The 13,614-nt window shown below is 40.1% G+C and overlaps 1 protein-coding gene across 1 annotated transcript in view; it reads left to right on the plus strand.

The window, feature by feature from the left end:
- Positions 1–2,518: 2,518 nt before the first annotated feature.
- The window catches only part of SEC61A2 (Sec61 translocon alpha 2 subunit), a 28,857-nt gene continuing 17,761 nt past the window's right edge, over positions 2,519–13,614 (plus strand). Inside the window, exons 1-3 of the mRNA XM_014547987.1 lie at positions 2,519–2,638; positions 3,726–3,791; positions 12,199–12,277. Coding sequence (XP_014403473.1) covers positions 12,217–12,277 — 61 coding nt within the window. The 5' untranslated portion in view covers positions 2,519–2,638; positions 3,726–3,791; positions 12,199–12,216. The remainder of the gene's footprint in view (positions 2,639–3,725; positions 3,792–12,198; positions 12,278–13,614) is intronic.

Genomic DNA, 13,614 nt, shown 5'->3' on the forward strand with positions numbered 1-13,614 from the left:
GCGCGGGGGGGCTGCTGGTGTTTGGGGCGGGCAGAGAGCCCGGCGAAACCTGGACAACTTTGAATTTTTCAGGAGCTGAAAAAGCTCATTTTTATTGCCCAATCACCCCTCCTTGACATGTTAGTTGTGATGAATAAAGCTCCCTGACTTGTTTAATTTTAGGAAAGTGATGCATGTCATGTATTTTAGGGGAAGCAATGAGTACGTTGGGAGCATCGTGTTTTCCTTAAAATTTTAATTTCAGTCATTCCGAGGCGTTTACTGAAAGCTCACTCTGTGTATAAGGTTTAAGCCTTAAGGACAAGGCCTTTGTATTATGGGGATCTTTTCAGGCCCCCCGTAAACGCTCACCATCACATGCATTACATAGGTGTTCGATGTTTTTAGGATGAATGGGTAACTGCACGTCCAAGCTGTGCGCCCATTGCCCAACTAGTGGACTGTTCGGAGAAGCTAGGAAGGAAGTAGAGGAGACCCTGTCCTTTAATTTACAGCAGAATGGGTAAAATTCTGCAGCTCAGGAGTGGACATGTGGCATACAAAAGCATTGCTTGGCCGTGAATGCAGAAGTGCTCATGAAAGGTCAACAAGTCTGGGACGGTGGCTTGGATGGAGGTGGGATGGGAAAGGGAGGGGTTCTAAGCAGTTTCCTGAGGTAGTGGCTATTGGTTTTGCACCAGAGATGAACACTTTCACGGTTCAGATAGTCCCAAATGGTATGGGTTACAAACATCTGCCCATGAGAATTTCAGAATTCTATCAAATAAGTCTGTGAGTGCCATCCTTTCGAGAGGTTTTATAAAACAAGATAGATTTTGGCCAACTGCTGAAGTGTAATTGTCAGTTTTAAAACAATTTCATGATACTAGTACAGAATGCAGCGTGTGTAGGGGGAAGATGATCATAACTAGTTGAGGCCTCTTGTGTTTCTGCACATTGCAGACGCTGGCCAAGACTGAACTTCATCCTCCAGTTTTTTGGCAGGGCTTGACTTCAGTCATGCCAGAAGATGGTGTCTCTCCTTAAAGAACCTTGGTTTATCTTATAATATTACTAGAGGCCCGGTGCACGGATTCGTGCACTGGTGGGGTCTCGTTCCTTGGCCTGGTCTGCAGGGATCTGGCTGAAACCGGCTCTCCAACATCCCCCGAGGAGTCCCGGGTTGGGAGAGCGCGGTTCTCGGGTGATGCACCCTGGAATTGGGCTCCCTCCTCTCTGGTTCTGGGTGCGTCACCCGAGAACCGCAACTGCCAAATCACCGCAGCTCAGCAGCTCCTGCGTTGAGTGTCTGCCCATGGTGGTCAGTGCGTCATAGCTACTGGTCAGATGGTTGAATAGTCAGATGGCCACTTAGGCATATATATATATATATATATATATACACACACACACACACATACATACTAGAGGCTCGATGCATGAAGATTCATGAAAGAATGGGCCTTCCTTTCCCTGGCTACCAGCACCGTCTTTGCTCGGGCTGGAGCCGCCTTTCCGCCTTCCTATGCTGCACAGAGGCCTGGAGCGGCTGGGGTGGTGCAGAACGCCTGTGTCGTCCCACCCCGCCCCTGGCCATTTGGCACATGCGAATGCAAATTAACCCGCCATCTTTGTTGGGTTAATTTGCATACTCCTGATTGCCTGGTGGGCATCATGAAGGTAAGGTCAATTTGCATCTTTCTCTTTTATTAGTGAGGATATTACTAGAGGCCCAGTGCATGAAATTTGTGCACGGTTAGGGTCCCGAGTGACTGCTTGCTGCTGGCTGGGGCCTCCCTTCCCATGGCTGCCTGCTGCTGCCACCGGCCAGGGTGGGGCCAGAAAGTGGGAGGGGCTGAGGGCAGTTGGCTGGCTGGCCCCACCCTCTGGTCAAACTCCTGGTCAAGGGGACAATTTGCATATTAGGCTTTTATTATATAGGATAGATAAATCTGGGAAAACAATACTGTCTGGTGAAATGTAATTGTCATTCTCTGGGCTGTTTATTGTACATAAGCAAGTACTCAGATCGTTATGTGGGAAAGCAACCAAGCAATAAATAATGAGTTAATGAAATGAAGTAGAAGTTATGTATAAAGATGATTCCATGATCTTGCTCACTCTTTGCATCATCTTTCAGTTTAAATAAATCATATCTGCAGTTTCAGCTCATTTCCTGTTGCACTTTCCCTCCTCTGATGTCTCTTATTTTCTTCTTGAAAGCATTGTGTTGTGGGTACCACAGTAAGCTGCATTTGCTTTTTTTTTTTTTTTTTTTTTTTTTTTTATGTAGTTGTACTCATTGAATTATTTCTTTATATATAAAAGGGTTGGATACAATCATGAGGAAGCAAAATCAGGATTTTACAGACTGAGCCCTTAAACCTCTTGGATTTTTTTTTTACTCTAGAATTATTTCTCTTCCTTTCTATATTTGAAATGGAGAGCATTATGATTAATTTTGGGAGTGGGGAATGGGAGGGATTGCCATTACAAGTTGGAGAACATTTGCATTTGATTCTGTAAAAAGATAATATATATTTTTAAAACTATGTAATAGGAACATGTATTCTTTTTTTTTTTTTCCACAGTCAAATTTTTAGAAGTTATCAAACCTTTCTGTGCGGTTCTACCAGAAATTCAGAAACCTGAAAGGAAAGTAAGTATAATATTTTAGTAATATAGAAGGTAGCTAAAGGACTTACTCTGCTAAACTAGCAAGATTGATTTATTTTCCCTAACCCTAGTGTTGTTGTACTTGGAAAAATATTGCCTGCTCCTCCTCCTTGCAAGAGGCATAAAGTGAATAGATCTAGTACAGACCTGTTTAGATAGTTTATCTTGTGGTTTCAAAAATAATTGTTCTTTAAGTTCTAACATTTCCAAACCAAGTGTTTTTTTTTGGCCTGTGTGTTAGGTAAGATATAATGTTTCCCTGTCTGTAATTATCTTTATAATTCCTGTAGTATGAGGTATGTGCTGTGCTTGCTGGTGGTATGATTCACTGCCATTCTATGAATGGCCTTATCTGTTTTGATAAGTACAGCTGTTTTACATAAATGAATTAAAACTTTGCAAGTATATACCTTCCATTTTTTAAATTCATTTAATGCAAAGAGAAATCATAGGAATGCATTCGGAAGATATTGTGACTTCATCAAATTGTTCTTCCATCATTGCCTGCTTTTGGAGATAGGGTATTTCAATTCCAGAAATATTGTTAATCCCAAACTGGCCAGTTCCCAGACATTCCTCTTCTGTAATTTTGATTTCTCATGAAAATAACAGGCATAGGGACATAAAAGGAGATAAGTAAAACTTTTGTTAAACTTTTTTATTTAGAAGTATATTCCTTTTTCATTGCTTTGAGGTTATAAAAATAGATGTTCATATAATATTACACAGGGTCCTAGCTTTGCACAATACTAGAATAACTGAAATGCATGCATATTGGATTGTGTCTTGCTTTGCATCATTTTCAGTTTTAGTTAACATGGTATAATGTGATGGGGACTACCTGTATTTAAATTATTCTTGAAAAAATAAAATTATGTTTAAAAAAATAAACTTTATGTTTGAGAAGTTCAGTTGTTTGCTTTAGCTGCTGCTAACTCGGGTGAGAGTATTTTAAGACTTAAAAATAGCATGTCATGATGGGGAATGTTGGCTATGCTTTAATAGGGGTTTTTGCTATATATTTGCTTTTTCTTGTTTTTTATTGACTATTCTTTATCTTTTGTTGTAAGATCCAGTTTAGAGAGAAGGTACTATGGACTGCTATAACTCTCTTCATTTTCTTAGTATGTTGTCAGGTATGTAACTATACTATTAAATAAATGTGTATACTCTTGTTCTAAGGGTTTGGTTGGTTAGATTCTGAAGAACTTATTTTAGATAAAAAATATACTGAATGATTTTGAGCATTTTTTTTTTTAATGAGTTGATAGTGAAAATGGTTGTCTTGTCTCACTCTGTATTTCTTTTGGTTTATTAGTGGGTTTGAACATTTTCTCTTTTTTTCCCTCTTAGTTTTCAGTTACCCATTTTTCCCTTGAGATTTTTTTCTTACTGATTTATGACAGGTTTTAAATATGAAAGTGTTAAACCTTTGACTTATATATTAGACATATATATTCTTTCCATTTTGTTTGCCTTTTATCATGTTGTAGATAGCATGTATTAATTTAAAAATCCCAAAATGCCAAATTTTAGAATCCCAGGGATATCCTGTGTTTATAAATTAATAAAATTCAGTGATGCTTTAAAAATTTTTTCTTCAGAGATTAAGTTCATGAAATATATGACCTGTCCATGTCACAGGGTTGTTGTGAGGATTTAGATAAATAATTTAGGTGAAAACTTTTTGAGGATTTTGAAAAGCTGTTGAAATACATACAAGTTTTTTTTGTTAATCCTCACCCAAGGATATTTTTTCCATTGACTAATTTTTGAGAGAGAGAGAGACATTGATGTGAGAGAGACACATTTATTGGTTGTCTCCTGTACTTGCCCCCCCTCCCCACCCCTGGTGGCAGGGAATTGAACCTGCAACCCGGTATGTGTCTTGATCTGGAATCAAACCTGAGATCCTTTGGTGCTCGGGCGGATGCTCCAACCACTGAACCACCACCCAGCTAGGGCAGAAGACGTTTTTAAAAATTGTATTAAGAAGCAGTAAAATAATTAGAGGAAAAATCTTGTGTGTGTGTGTGTGTGTGTGTGTGTGTGTATTACCTATAATAATAATCTATAATAATAGAAAGGTAATATGCTAATTAGACCGGACGCCCTTTCTGACAAAGCCGGGGCCAGAGGGGAAATCAGCCTGGGTCCCGGGTGCCTGTGGGATGCCCAAGGGAAGCCAGGCTGGGTCCTCGGTGCCTGAGGGTGGCTGGAGGAGGGAAGCAGCCCGGGTCCCAGGTGCCTGCGGGTGGCCAGAGGAGGGAAGCAGCCCAGGTCCCGGGTGCCTGTGGGTGGCCGGAGGAGGGAAGGAGCCCGGGTCCTGGGTGCCAGAGGGAAGCCGGTGCTGGCAGCTGGGGGAAGGAAGGCCTACTCTTGCATGAATTTTTGTGCATTGGGCCTCTAGTATTTATATATTTATATTTATTTTAATCCTCACCCAAGGATATTTTTCCATTGATTTTTTAGAGAGAGTGGAAGAGAGAGGGAAAGATAGAAATATCGATGTGAGAGAAACACATTGATTGGTTGTCTCCTTCATGCGTCCTGACCAGAGCCCAGGCCAGGGAGGATCTTGCAACTGAGGTACGTGCCCTTGACTGGAATTGAACCTGGGACCCTTTGGTCTGCAGGCCAATGCTCTATCCACTGAGCCAAATCGGCTAGGGCCGTGGTCGACAAACTGCAGCTCGCAAGCCACATGCGGCTCTTTGGCCCCTTGAGTGTGGCTCTTCCACAAAATACCACGTGCGGGTGTGCACGTACAGTGCGATTGAAACTTCGTGACCCATGCGCAGAAGTCGGTTTTCGGCCAGTACTGTTGATATTTGGCTCTGTTGACTAATGAGTTTGCCGATCACTGGGCTAGGGCCAAATATATTTTTTTTTGAAGAGCAAAACAATTTGATTATTATTTTATCATACTTAGTTTAAAATTGATTTGGGTGGTCAGGGAGAGAGAACTTTTTAAAAATGCAAAAAAGTACAAAGAAGAAAAAGCATAATCATCCATATCCCTATCATATACTTCAAACATCTTGGAAATTCCCCTTCCCTCTCTTTAAAAAAAAAAAAATCAGATTTATGAAGTTATAATTTATGTATGGTAAAATACACCCATTTTTTAAAGTGTACATTTTGAAAAGCTTTGGCAAACATACACCCACATACTTAGTACCTCAGTCGACGTAGAACATTTCTATCACTCCAGAAAGTTCCCTGCAACCTGTCTCAAAAAGCCTTACCTCACCTCCAGTCTCAGGCAACCACTGGTCTGTTTTCTGTTCCTGTAATTTGATTAATCTTTTCTAGAGTTTGATATAAATGTTATCATACAGTATTAATTCTTAGTAGCTAACTTCATCATCAGCTTTTTGAGATTCATTCATGTTGTTGGTATAGCAGTGATATATCCCTTTTTATTTGTTAGTGATGTTCTGTATGTCTGTATCACAACTCGTTCATCTAGTCACTTGGACATTTGGGTTGTTTCCACATTTTGGTCATAGCAAATAACTTGCTGTAAATATTCATGAACAAGACCATTTGTGGACATGCTTATTTTCTCTTGGATGAATACCTGGGAATAGAATTGCTGGATTGTATGGTAAATATATGTTCAACTTTGTAAGAAACTGTCAAATTCTTTTCCAAGTGGTCACCCCTCCACTCCCATTTTTATATTCTTACCAGCCAGGTATAGGAGTTCCAGTTGCTTTGCATCTTTGCCTATTCTTGCTGTTGTTAAGCATTTTAAATTAGCCCTTCCAATGGATGTGGTTTTAATTTGTGTTGCCCTGATAAAAGATACTGAAGTTGTAATTTGCATTTCCCTAATAATATTGAGGAACTTTCTTGTGTACTTATTGGGTACTTGTTTTTGTAAAGCTATCGAAATACATAGAAGTTTTTTTTATTAATCCAAGGATATTTTCACGTAAATTATCTATTTATTCTTTTTGAGTCTCTTGCCCACTTGAAAAAATTGGATTATTGTCCCCTTATTGAATGATATACATTTTTAATATATTTTGTATACAAGTCCTTTGTCAGATATATATATTGTGAATATTTTCTGCTAGTCAATGGCTTGCCTTTTCATTTTCTTAATATCTTTTGAAGAGCAGAAGTTTTTAATTTTGATGATGTTTAGGTTATCTTTTTCTTTGATGGCTCATGGTTTTTGTTTCCTAGCTAAGAAATTCTTGCCTCTTCTAAGGTCATCAAGATTTTTCTCTTGTATTCTTCTAAATATCTTATAGTTTTAGCTTGTATGTTTTGGTTAATTTTTGTGTATCACATGAGGTAAGGTTTGGGTTCACTTTTTTTTCTGAATGGATAGCCAGTTGTTGAAAAGGCTATCCTTTTTCTGATGTATTGATTTTCATCTTTGTTGAAAATCAATTAACCGTATACAGATGGATCTATTTCTGTACTGTCTGTTCTGTACTATTGACTTATGTCTATTTTTACAGTAGCCACACTATTTTGTTTACTGCAGCTTGATACTAAGTACTATAATCCGGTCATAATAGTCCTTCAACTTTGTTCTTCTTTTTCAGAATTCTAGGTTCTTCATATTTCCATATAGCTTTTAGAATCACCTTATCAGTTTCTATAAAAAAGACTGCTGGGGTTATGATTTGTATTGCATTGAATTTATAGATCAATTTTGAGAGAAATACCATCTTGATAGTAGTGAATTTTCTAATCCAGAGGTCAGCAAACATTTTTCTGTAAAGGGCTAAATTATAAGTATTTTAAGTACAGTGTTACATTTTCCATGACTGTTTCATGCAGTACATTTATGCATTTTATGTTACTTTATTTTTCTTTCCATAATATGTTTACATAGTTGCCAAGCTCTATTGTTTTTTATTTTTTTATTTTATTGATTTCAGAGAGGAAGAGAGAGGGAGAGAGAAACATCATTGATGAGAGAGAATCATTGGTTGCTTCCTGTATGCTCCTTCTATTCGGTACGAGCCTGCAACCTGGGCATGTGCTTTGACCAGGAATTGAACCGTGATCTCATGGTTCATAGGTCGATTTTTAACCAACCACTGAGCCACGCTGGCTGGGCCAAGCTGTATCTTTTTGACTTTGTCCTGTTTAGACAGTTCTGCTCAGTGTGGTGATTTCTTGATTCTCTTTCTTTCGAACCTCAAACAGCTTATTTCCCTTTCAGCCACAATTTCAGGGTTTGGTGTTTCCTTTTCTACCCTGTTTCTTTATTCCAGGGAATGGTGGAAGGTGTGATAAGCTGAAGTGAGTGCAGTAAATGCTGCCTGGCTCTGTCCTCTCTCCTCAAATTTTTGTCCGTGTTTTGTGAGGATTCTCTCCATGTGACTGAGCAGGGCGCTCTCTGTTCCATTCCCAACTTTAGATCATTGCCAAATTCCCAAGTAGGTATAGGTCTATCATCGTCAGTCCTGTCAGAGAGAGAAAGCCCTAAGGCCCACTTCTCTCATCATTTCTTTTTAGCTGTTTCTACTGCCCTCCTAGTCAAAGGAGGCAAAAAGATATCTGTGCAGCCTGCTCTTCTCCAGGCTGGAGTTGAAATGTATTGGGAATTCTAAAGCTTCTATTGCCTTCCCTTTATGATGGTTGGAGCAGCTTTGTTCTGAGTCTCTCTGCTCCTCCACTGTCTGCTATTTTCTTCCCCGCTTGACCACCATTGTTTCAGGTTTATCATCCCTTTTCTTGTTTGGCTGCTTTATGGATTTTGTTTTCCTTAGCTTTTTATATTCTTATTAGCTTTTTACTATTTTACATGTTATTAAATATGTGTTTTCTTGTGTCAGGGAGGGAAGTTCTGTAGTTTAATTGCAACTTGCCATTTTAACCCAGAAATACCTTGTTTGGTTTTCAGTTCCCACCTTCTTTGGAAATTCCTAGTGCTAATTTTCTATTTGTCCATCTGGTTGGTTCAGGGTTTCCATTAAATCATTAAATTCTTGTTTCTCTGAAGTATTATATTGTATTTTATCAAATTGAAACCAATTATTATATGTAATAGTGAAAAGTTTGGAACTCTGCATAGAAAATAGCTCCTGTTGCCATCCAACTAATATACAAGATTCTGTACATGTACAATACTGAGTAATTTGTATAATTACTGAGTTTAATAATCCTGTTGACTACAGGAAAGGAAGGAAGGTTAGATCCCACGTAGCATCTAAAAATGGAGGTATAGTGCCTGTCTCATCAGATGCAATTAAGGAAAGTAATTTGAGTGACCTATTTTCCACTTAGGGAATATTGTAATGTGGACTATTCGGTACTATTAATTTGCTGGGGGGTTTTTTGTGTTTTTTTAAAAAATATGTATTTTTTTATTTCAGAGAGAAAGGGAGAGAGAGATAGACACATCAATGATGAGAGGGAATCATTGTTTGGCTGCCTCCTGCACACCCCCTACTGGGGATTAAGCCTGCAACCTGGGCACATGTCCTGACTGGGAATCGAACCGTGACCTCTGGCTCATGGGTTGACGTTCATTTTAATTCTTTTTTTGGAGTTTTGTTCTGTTCTTTCATTTGGGCACATGTTTTTTTTGTCTACTCATTTTGGCAGCCTCCTGTGTTGGTTTCTATGTACTAGGTATAGCTGCTATGTCTCCTGGGCTTGGTAGAGTGGCCTAATGTACTAGGTGTCCTATGTGTCAAGTGGCACAGCCTTCCCAGTCACCCAAGCTGTCCAAGTGTGCCAACCCCCCTCCCCAGTGGGCTTTGTACACCTTCCCATAGTTGAGCCTTCATGGTTGTTGGAATGTCAATGGGAGGGATTTACCTATAGAGGATGAGCTGTGCAAGGGCCTATTCCAGAGAGCAGGACTTACTTCAGAGGGGCTCTAGTGCCCATTGTGTTCGCCCCTTGAGTGTGTTGTTGTGGAGGTGGTTTGGTAGTGTTTCAGTGTGGTATGAAGCTGTCAATAGAGTGTGCTGGCTCTGGGGTCTCCTGGGAGGTGAAGGCCAAAGTCATCTGCCACCTGTGTTGTGACCAGGGCCACCTAGCATGAGCTATAAAGTGATCTGAAGATGGTTGTTACTTGTGCTGGGCTTGGAGGTACCCAATAAAGCCAAGCTGTGAACTAAGGCCAGCTGCTGGTATTTCTGCGTCTGGGGCCACTTAGCAAGAGGTGTGGGGCATACCTAGACCAGATGCTGCTTGTTTGAGAGATTTTAGAAAAGTCTTAATTGTGAGCCAGTACAGGCCATTTATATGGAAAAGCTGCTGGAAACAGTTTGGTTGGCCCTGCAAGTTTGGTGGGAGGAGTGTCAGGGAATCACCAGGGCAGGGGGAATAGTGTGAGCCAGGTTGATGGAAACTCAGATATGGTGCCTGCTTGCCATCTTTGTGAGGGGAGGGCTCATCAAAAGAACAGTAGCCTCTGCCAGTATTTTGTCTGGGAGAAAGCTGCCCCCCCCCCGCTTTCGCCCCCGCTTTCGCCCCAATACCAGACACTTCAGTTCCTCCCTCTATGTCCTTGGTACCTTTTGAGTTGCTATCCCAGTGCTGAATCTCAGAGGGAATGAGTCAGAGTAGTAAGTCTGTGTGTAGGCCCTTTACAAGGAACTTCCTGGGATTCCAGCAACCTTTCCTCTCAGCCTCAATTCTCACTGGTTTTTACAGCCAGAAGTTATGGGGGTTTCTCTTCCCGGGACTGGAACCCTGGATGTGAGGGCCTGGTGTGGGGCTGGGACCCTTTGCTCCTCAGGGGGAACTCTGTGACCACTGCAGCCAAGATATTCCTCCTGATATTTATCTTCCACATGTGGGCATGGAGCCAGGCAGTTCCTCGTTAGGCCCCTCCTACTAGTCTCATGTGGCTGCTGCTTTAAATCCCTAATTGTAGGACTTTTATTTAGCTAGGTTTTAGGTGGTTCTGAGTGATGGTTGCTCTGTATTTTAATTGCAATTTTGCTGTGGTTGTTGGAGGATGTAAGTACTATGTTTACTTATACTGCCATCTTGACCAGAAGCTGATTGTAAATTTTAAAAAAACAACAGCTTCATATAGAGAAGGTTTTTGAAAACTGGAAATGTGTTTTTCTTTGTGTCTGATCCCCACATGGTGGGCAAGGGGGTATGGTCCAGTGCTGTATCCTAAACATGGGTCATATGATCGGAAGCATTATGTGCTTTCTTTAGAAAATTTGATAAATACTGAAAAGAATAAAGAAGAAAAGGTCCACCGTAATTTCACTACCTACAAATAATCATTGTTTAGGATATAAAAAAATATTTATACCTTGTTACCTTTTATGTGTATTTTTCATGTTCTGAATTTTTACCCTATACAATTTTGTGCCTTTCTTTTTATCTAACAGGGTTTCTCAACAATGGGAGTAAATTTTAGGTTGGGTAAGCATTTGTTGTTGGAGGGCTGTTCCGTGCCTTGGCAGCATTCCTGACCTCTACCTATTAGATGCCAGTAGCATCTTTCTTAAAGTTGTGATAGCCAAAAATGTCTTCAGATATTGCCAGACATTCCCTGGGGGACAGGGGCAGGGAGCAAAATTGCCCCAGATGGAGAACCACTGTTTTATACTTAGTATTGAGACATAAGCACTTTCTTACTCTGTTACAAACTTCCTAAGTACAATCTTTAGTGGTTGCATAATTTTTCTACTGTATACATCACCTTCAGTCTTAATTTGGAGTGTAGCCTTGGCTGACATTAATACCCATAGCTTTGCAAAATTATTATGTGACTAGGTAAGTGTATCTTACAATTTACTGATAGTATTTTTTAAAAAAATTTATATGTGTGTGTGTATATGTATATGTTGATTTTAGAGAAGAAGGGGGAGGGAGAGACAGACAGAAACATCATTGATAAGAGAGAATCACTGATTAGCTGCATCATACATGCCCCGCACTGGGGATTGAGCCTGCAATCCAGGCATATGCCCTGACCTGGAATCAACTTCCTGGTTCATAGTTCTCCACTCAACTACTGAGCCACACTGGGCTGGCACTGATAGTATTTTTTTAAATTATATTAAACACAAAATTTACTATCTTAACCATTTTTAAGCATAGAGTTCATGTTAAGTATATTTGCATTGTTGTGCAACAGATCTTCATACTGATAGGAGAATTTACTAGTGAAATGCTGTAAGTAATGATTTCTGTTATTTTTATTTTCATTAAAAAACTGTCTTTAAGGTATGTTTGTTTTGTTAAAGAACATGAGAAATCATAAATCACAAGTTTTATAAAGTATTGCTGCCCAGCTGGTGTGGCTTGGTGGTTGAGCGTTGAGCTATGAACCAGGAGGTCATGGTTTGATTCCCCAGTCAGGGTACATGCCCAGGTTGTGGGCCTTGATACCCAATAGGGGGTGTGCAGGAAGTAGCCAATCAGTGATTCTCATCTTTGATGTTTCTATCTCTCTCTTACTCTCCCTCTCTCTCTGAAATCAATAAAAATATATTTTAAAAAAGTATTGCAAACATTAAGTGATGAGTTACAAAATAAGGTCAGACAATTTATATAATACACTTTTATAAAATGTTTTCTGTTATATTATAGATACCACTATTTGGAATCATGTCATCAGATTCTGCAGATCCTTTCTACTGGATGAGAGTTATTCTTGCATCCAACAGAGGTATGTACTTTTTTTCTTTTGCCTCCATACTACTAACATCAAATAGATCTGAAATTGTGGAAAATGTTTTTTGAGTTTACAAGGAGTGGGAGGATATGATAAAAGAAACATTGCCTGGGAGAAGAGACCAATCCTATATGATAAAAGGCTAATACACAAATTGACTAAACAGTGGAACGACCGGTTGCTGTGTCCGCGCACTGACCACCAGGGGACAGACGCTCAATGCAGGAGCTGCCCATTGGTGATCAGTGCATGAATTTCGTGCACCCGGCCTCTAGTCTATCTATCTGTATATATAAAAGCCTAAGCAACCGTTATGACTGAACAACTGGTCACTAGGACATGCACTGACCACCAGGGGAAGACGCTCAACGCAAGAGCTGCCCCCTGATTGTCAGTGTGCTCCCACAGCCAACCTCCTGCGGCCAGCAGCCGGCCAACCTCCTGGGCTGGCTGGGCTGAAGGACCCCACCCGTGCACAAATTTGTGCACCAGGCCTCTAGTATATATATGAAAGCCTAGTCACATAATAAAAGCCTGGTGGTTAGTGTGCTCCCACAGCCAACTTTCCGCGGCCGGACCTCCCGCGGTCCCTCTCCTCAGCTGGCTAGTCCAATCAGCCCTGATCACCGGCCAGGCCGAGGGACCCCACCTGTGCACAAATTTGTGCACTGGGCCTCTAGTATGTAAATAATTATAGAACCATGTGTTTATTCTAATTTTAGAACTATGTTACAGAGTATTGAAGTACACAGAGAATGGAGTGATTATCACTGTCTAGAGCTTTTTCTTTCTTTTTTTTTTTTCATTTTTTTCTATATATTTGTGTTTTTTTCCCCCAGTGCACTGTGTCAAGATCATTTTTCATGCCACTAGATATTCTACAATGTAGTTTTAGATAATGTTATATGTAATTTTAGATATTGCATCAGAGTCATAAATCTTTTCTTTAATATTTTTATTGATTTTAGAAAGAGAAACATCAGTGATGAGAAAGAATCATTTATCAGCTGCCTCCTGCCTAGCCTCCTATTGGGGATCGAACCCACAACCCAGGCATGTGCCCTGACCAGGAATCAAATCATGACCTGGTTCATAGGTTGACACAGCTGGGCAGAGTCAGAAATCTTTTTAAGTATCTTTTTTTTTTTTTTTTTTTAGCTTGGTGTGTAATTTTGGGGCTTGATATATAATTTTTTTTAGATCCTCACCTGAGGATATTTTTTCCATTGATTTCTAGAGAGAGTGGAAAGGAGGGAGCGGGGAGAAAGAGATTGAAGGGAGAGCGGGGGTGGAGAGAGAGAGAGAGAGAGAGAGAGAGAGAGAGAGAGAGA

This window comes from Myotis brandtii, unplaced genomic scaffold, assembly GCF_000412655.1.
Source record: "Myotis brandtii unplaced genomic scaffold, ASM41265v1 scaffold49, whole genome shotgun sequence".
NCBI lineage: Eukaryota > Metazoa > Chordata > Mammalia > Chiroptera > Vespertilionidae > Myotis > Myotis brandtii.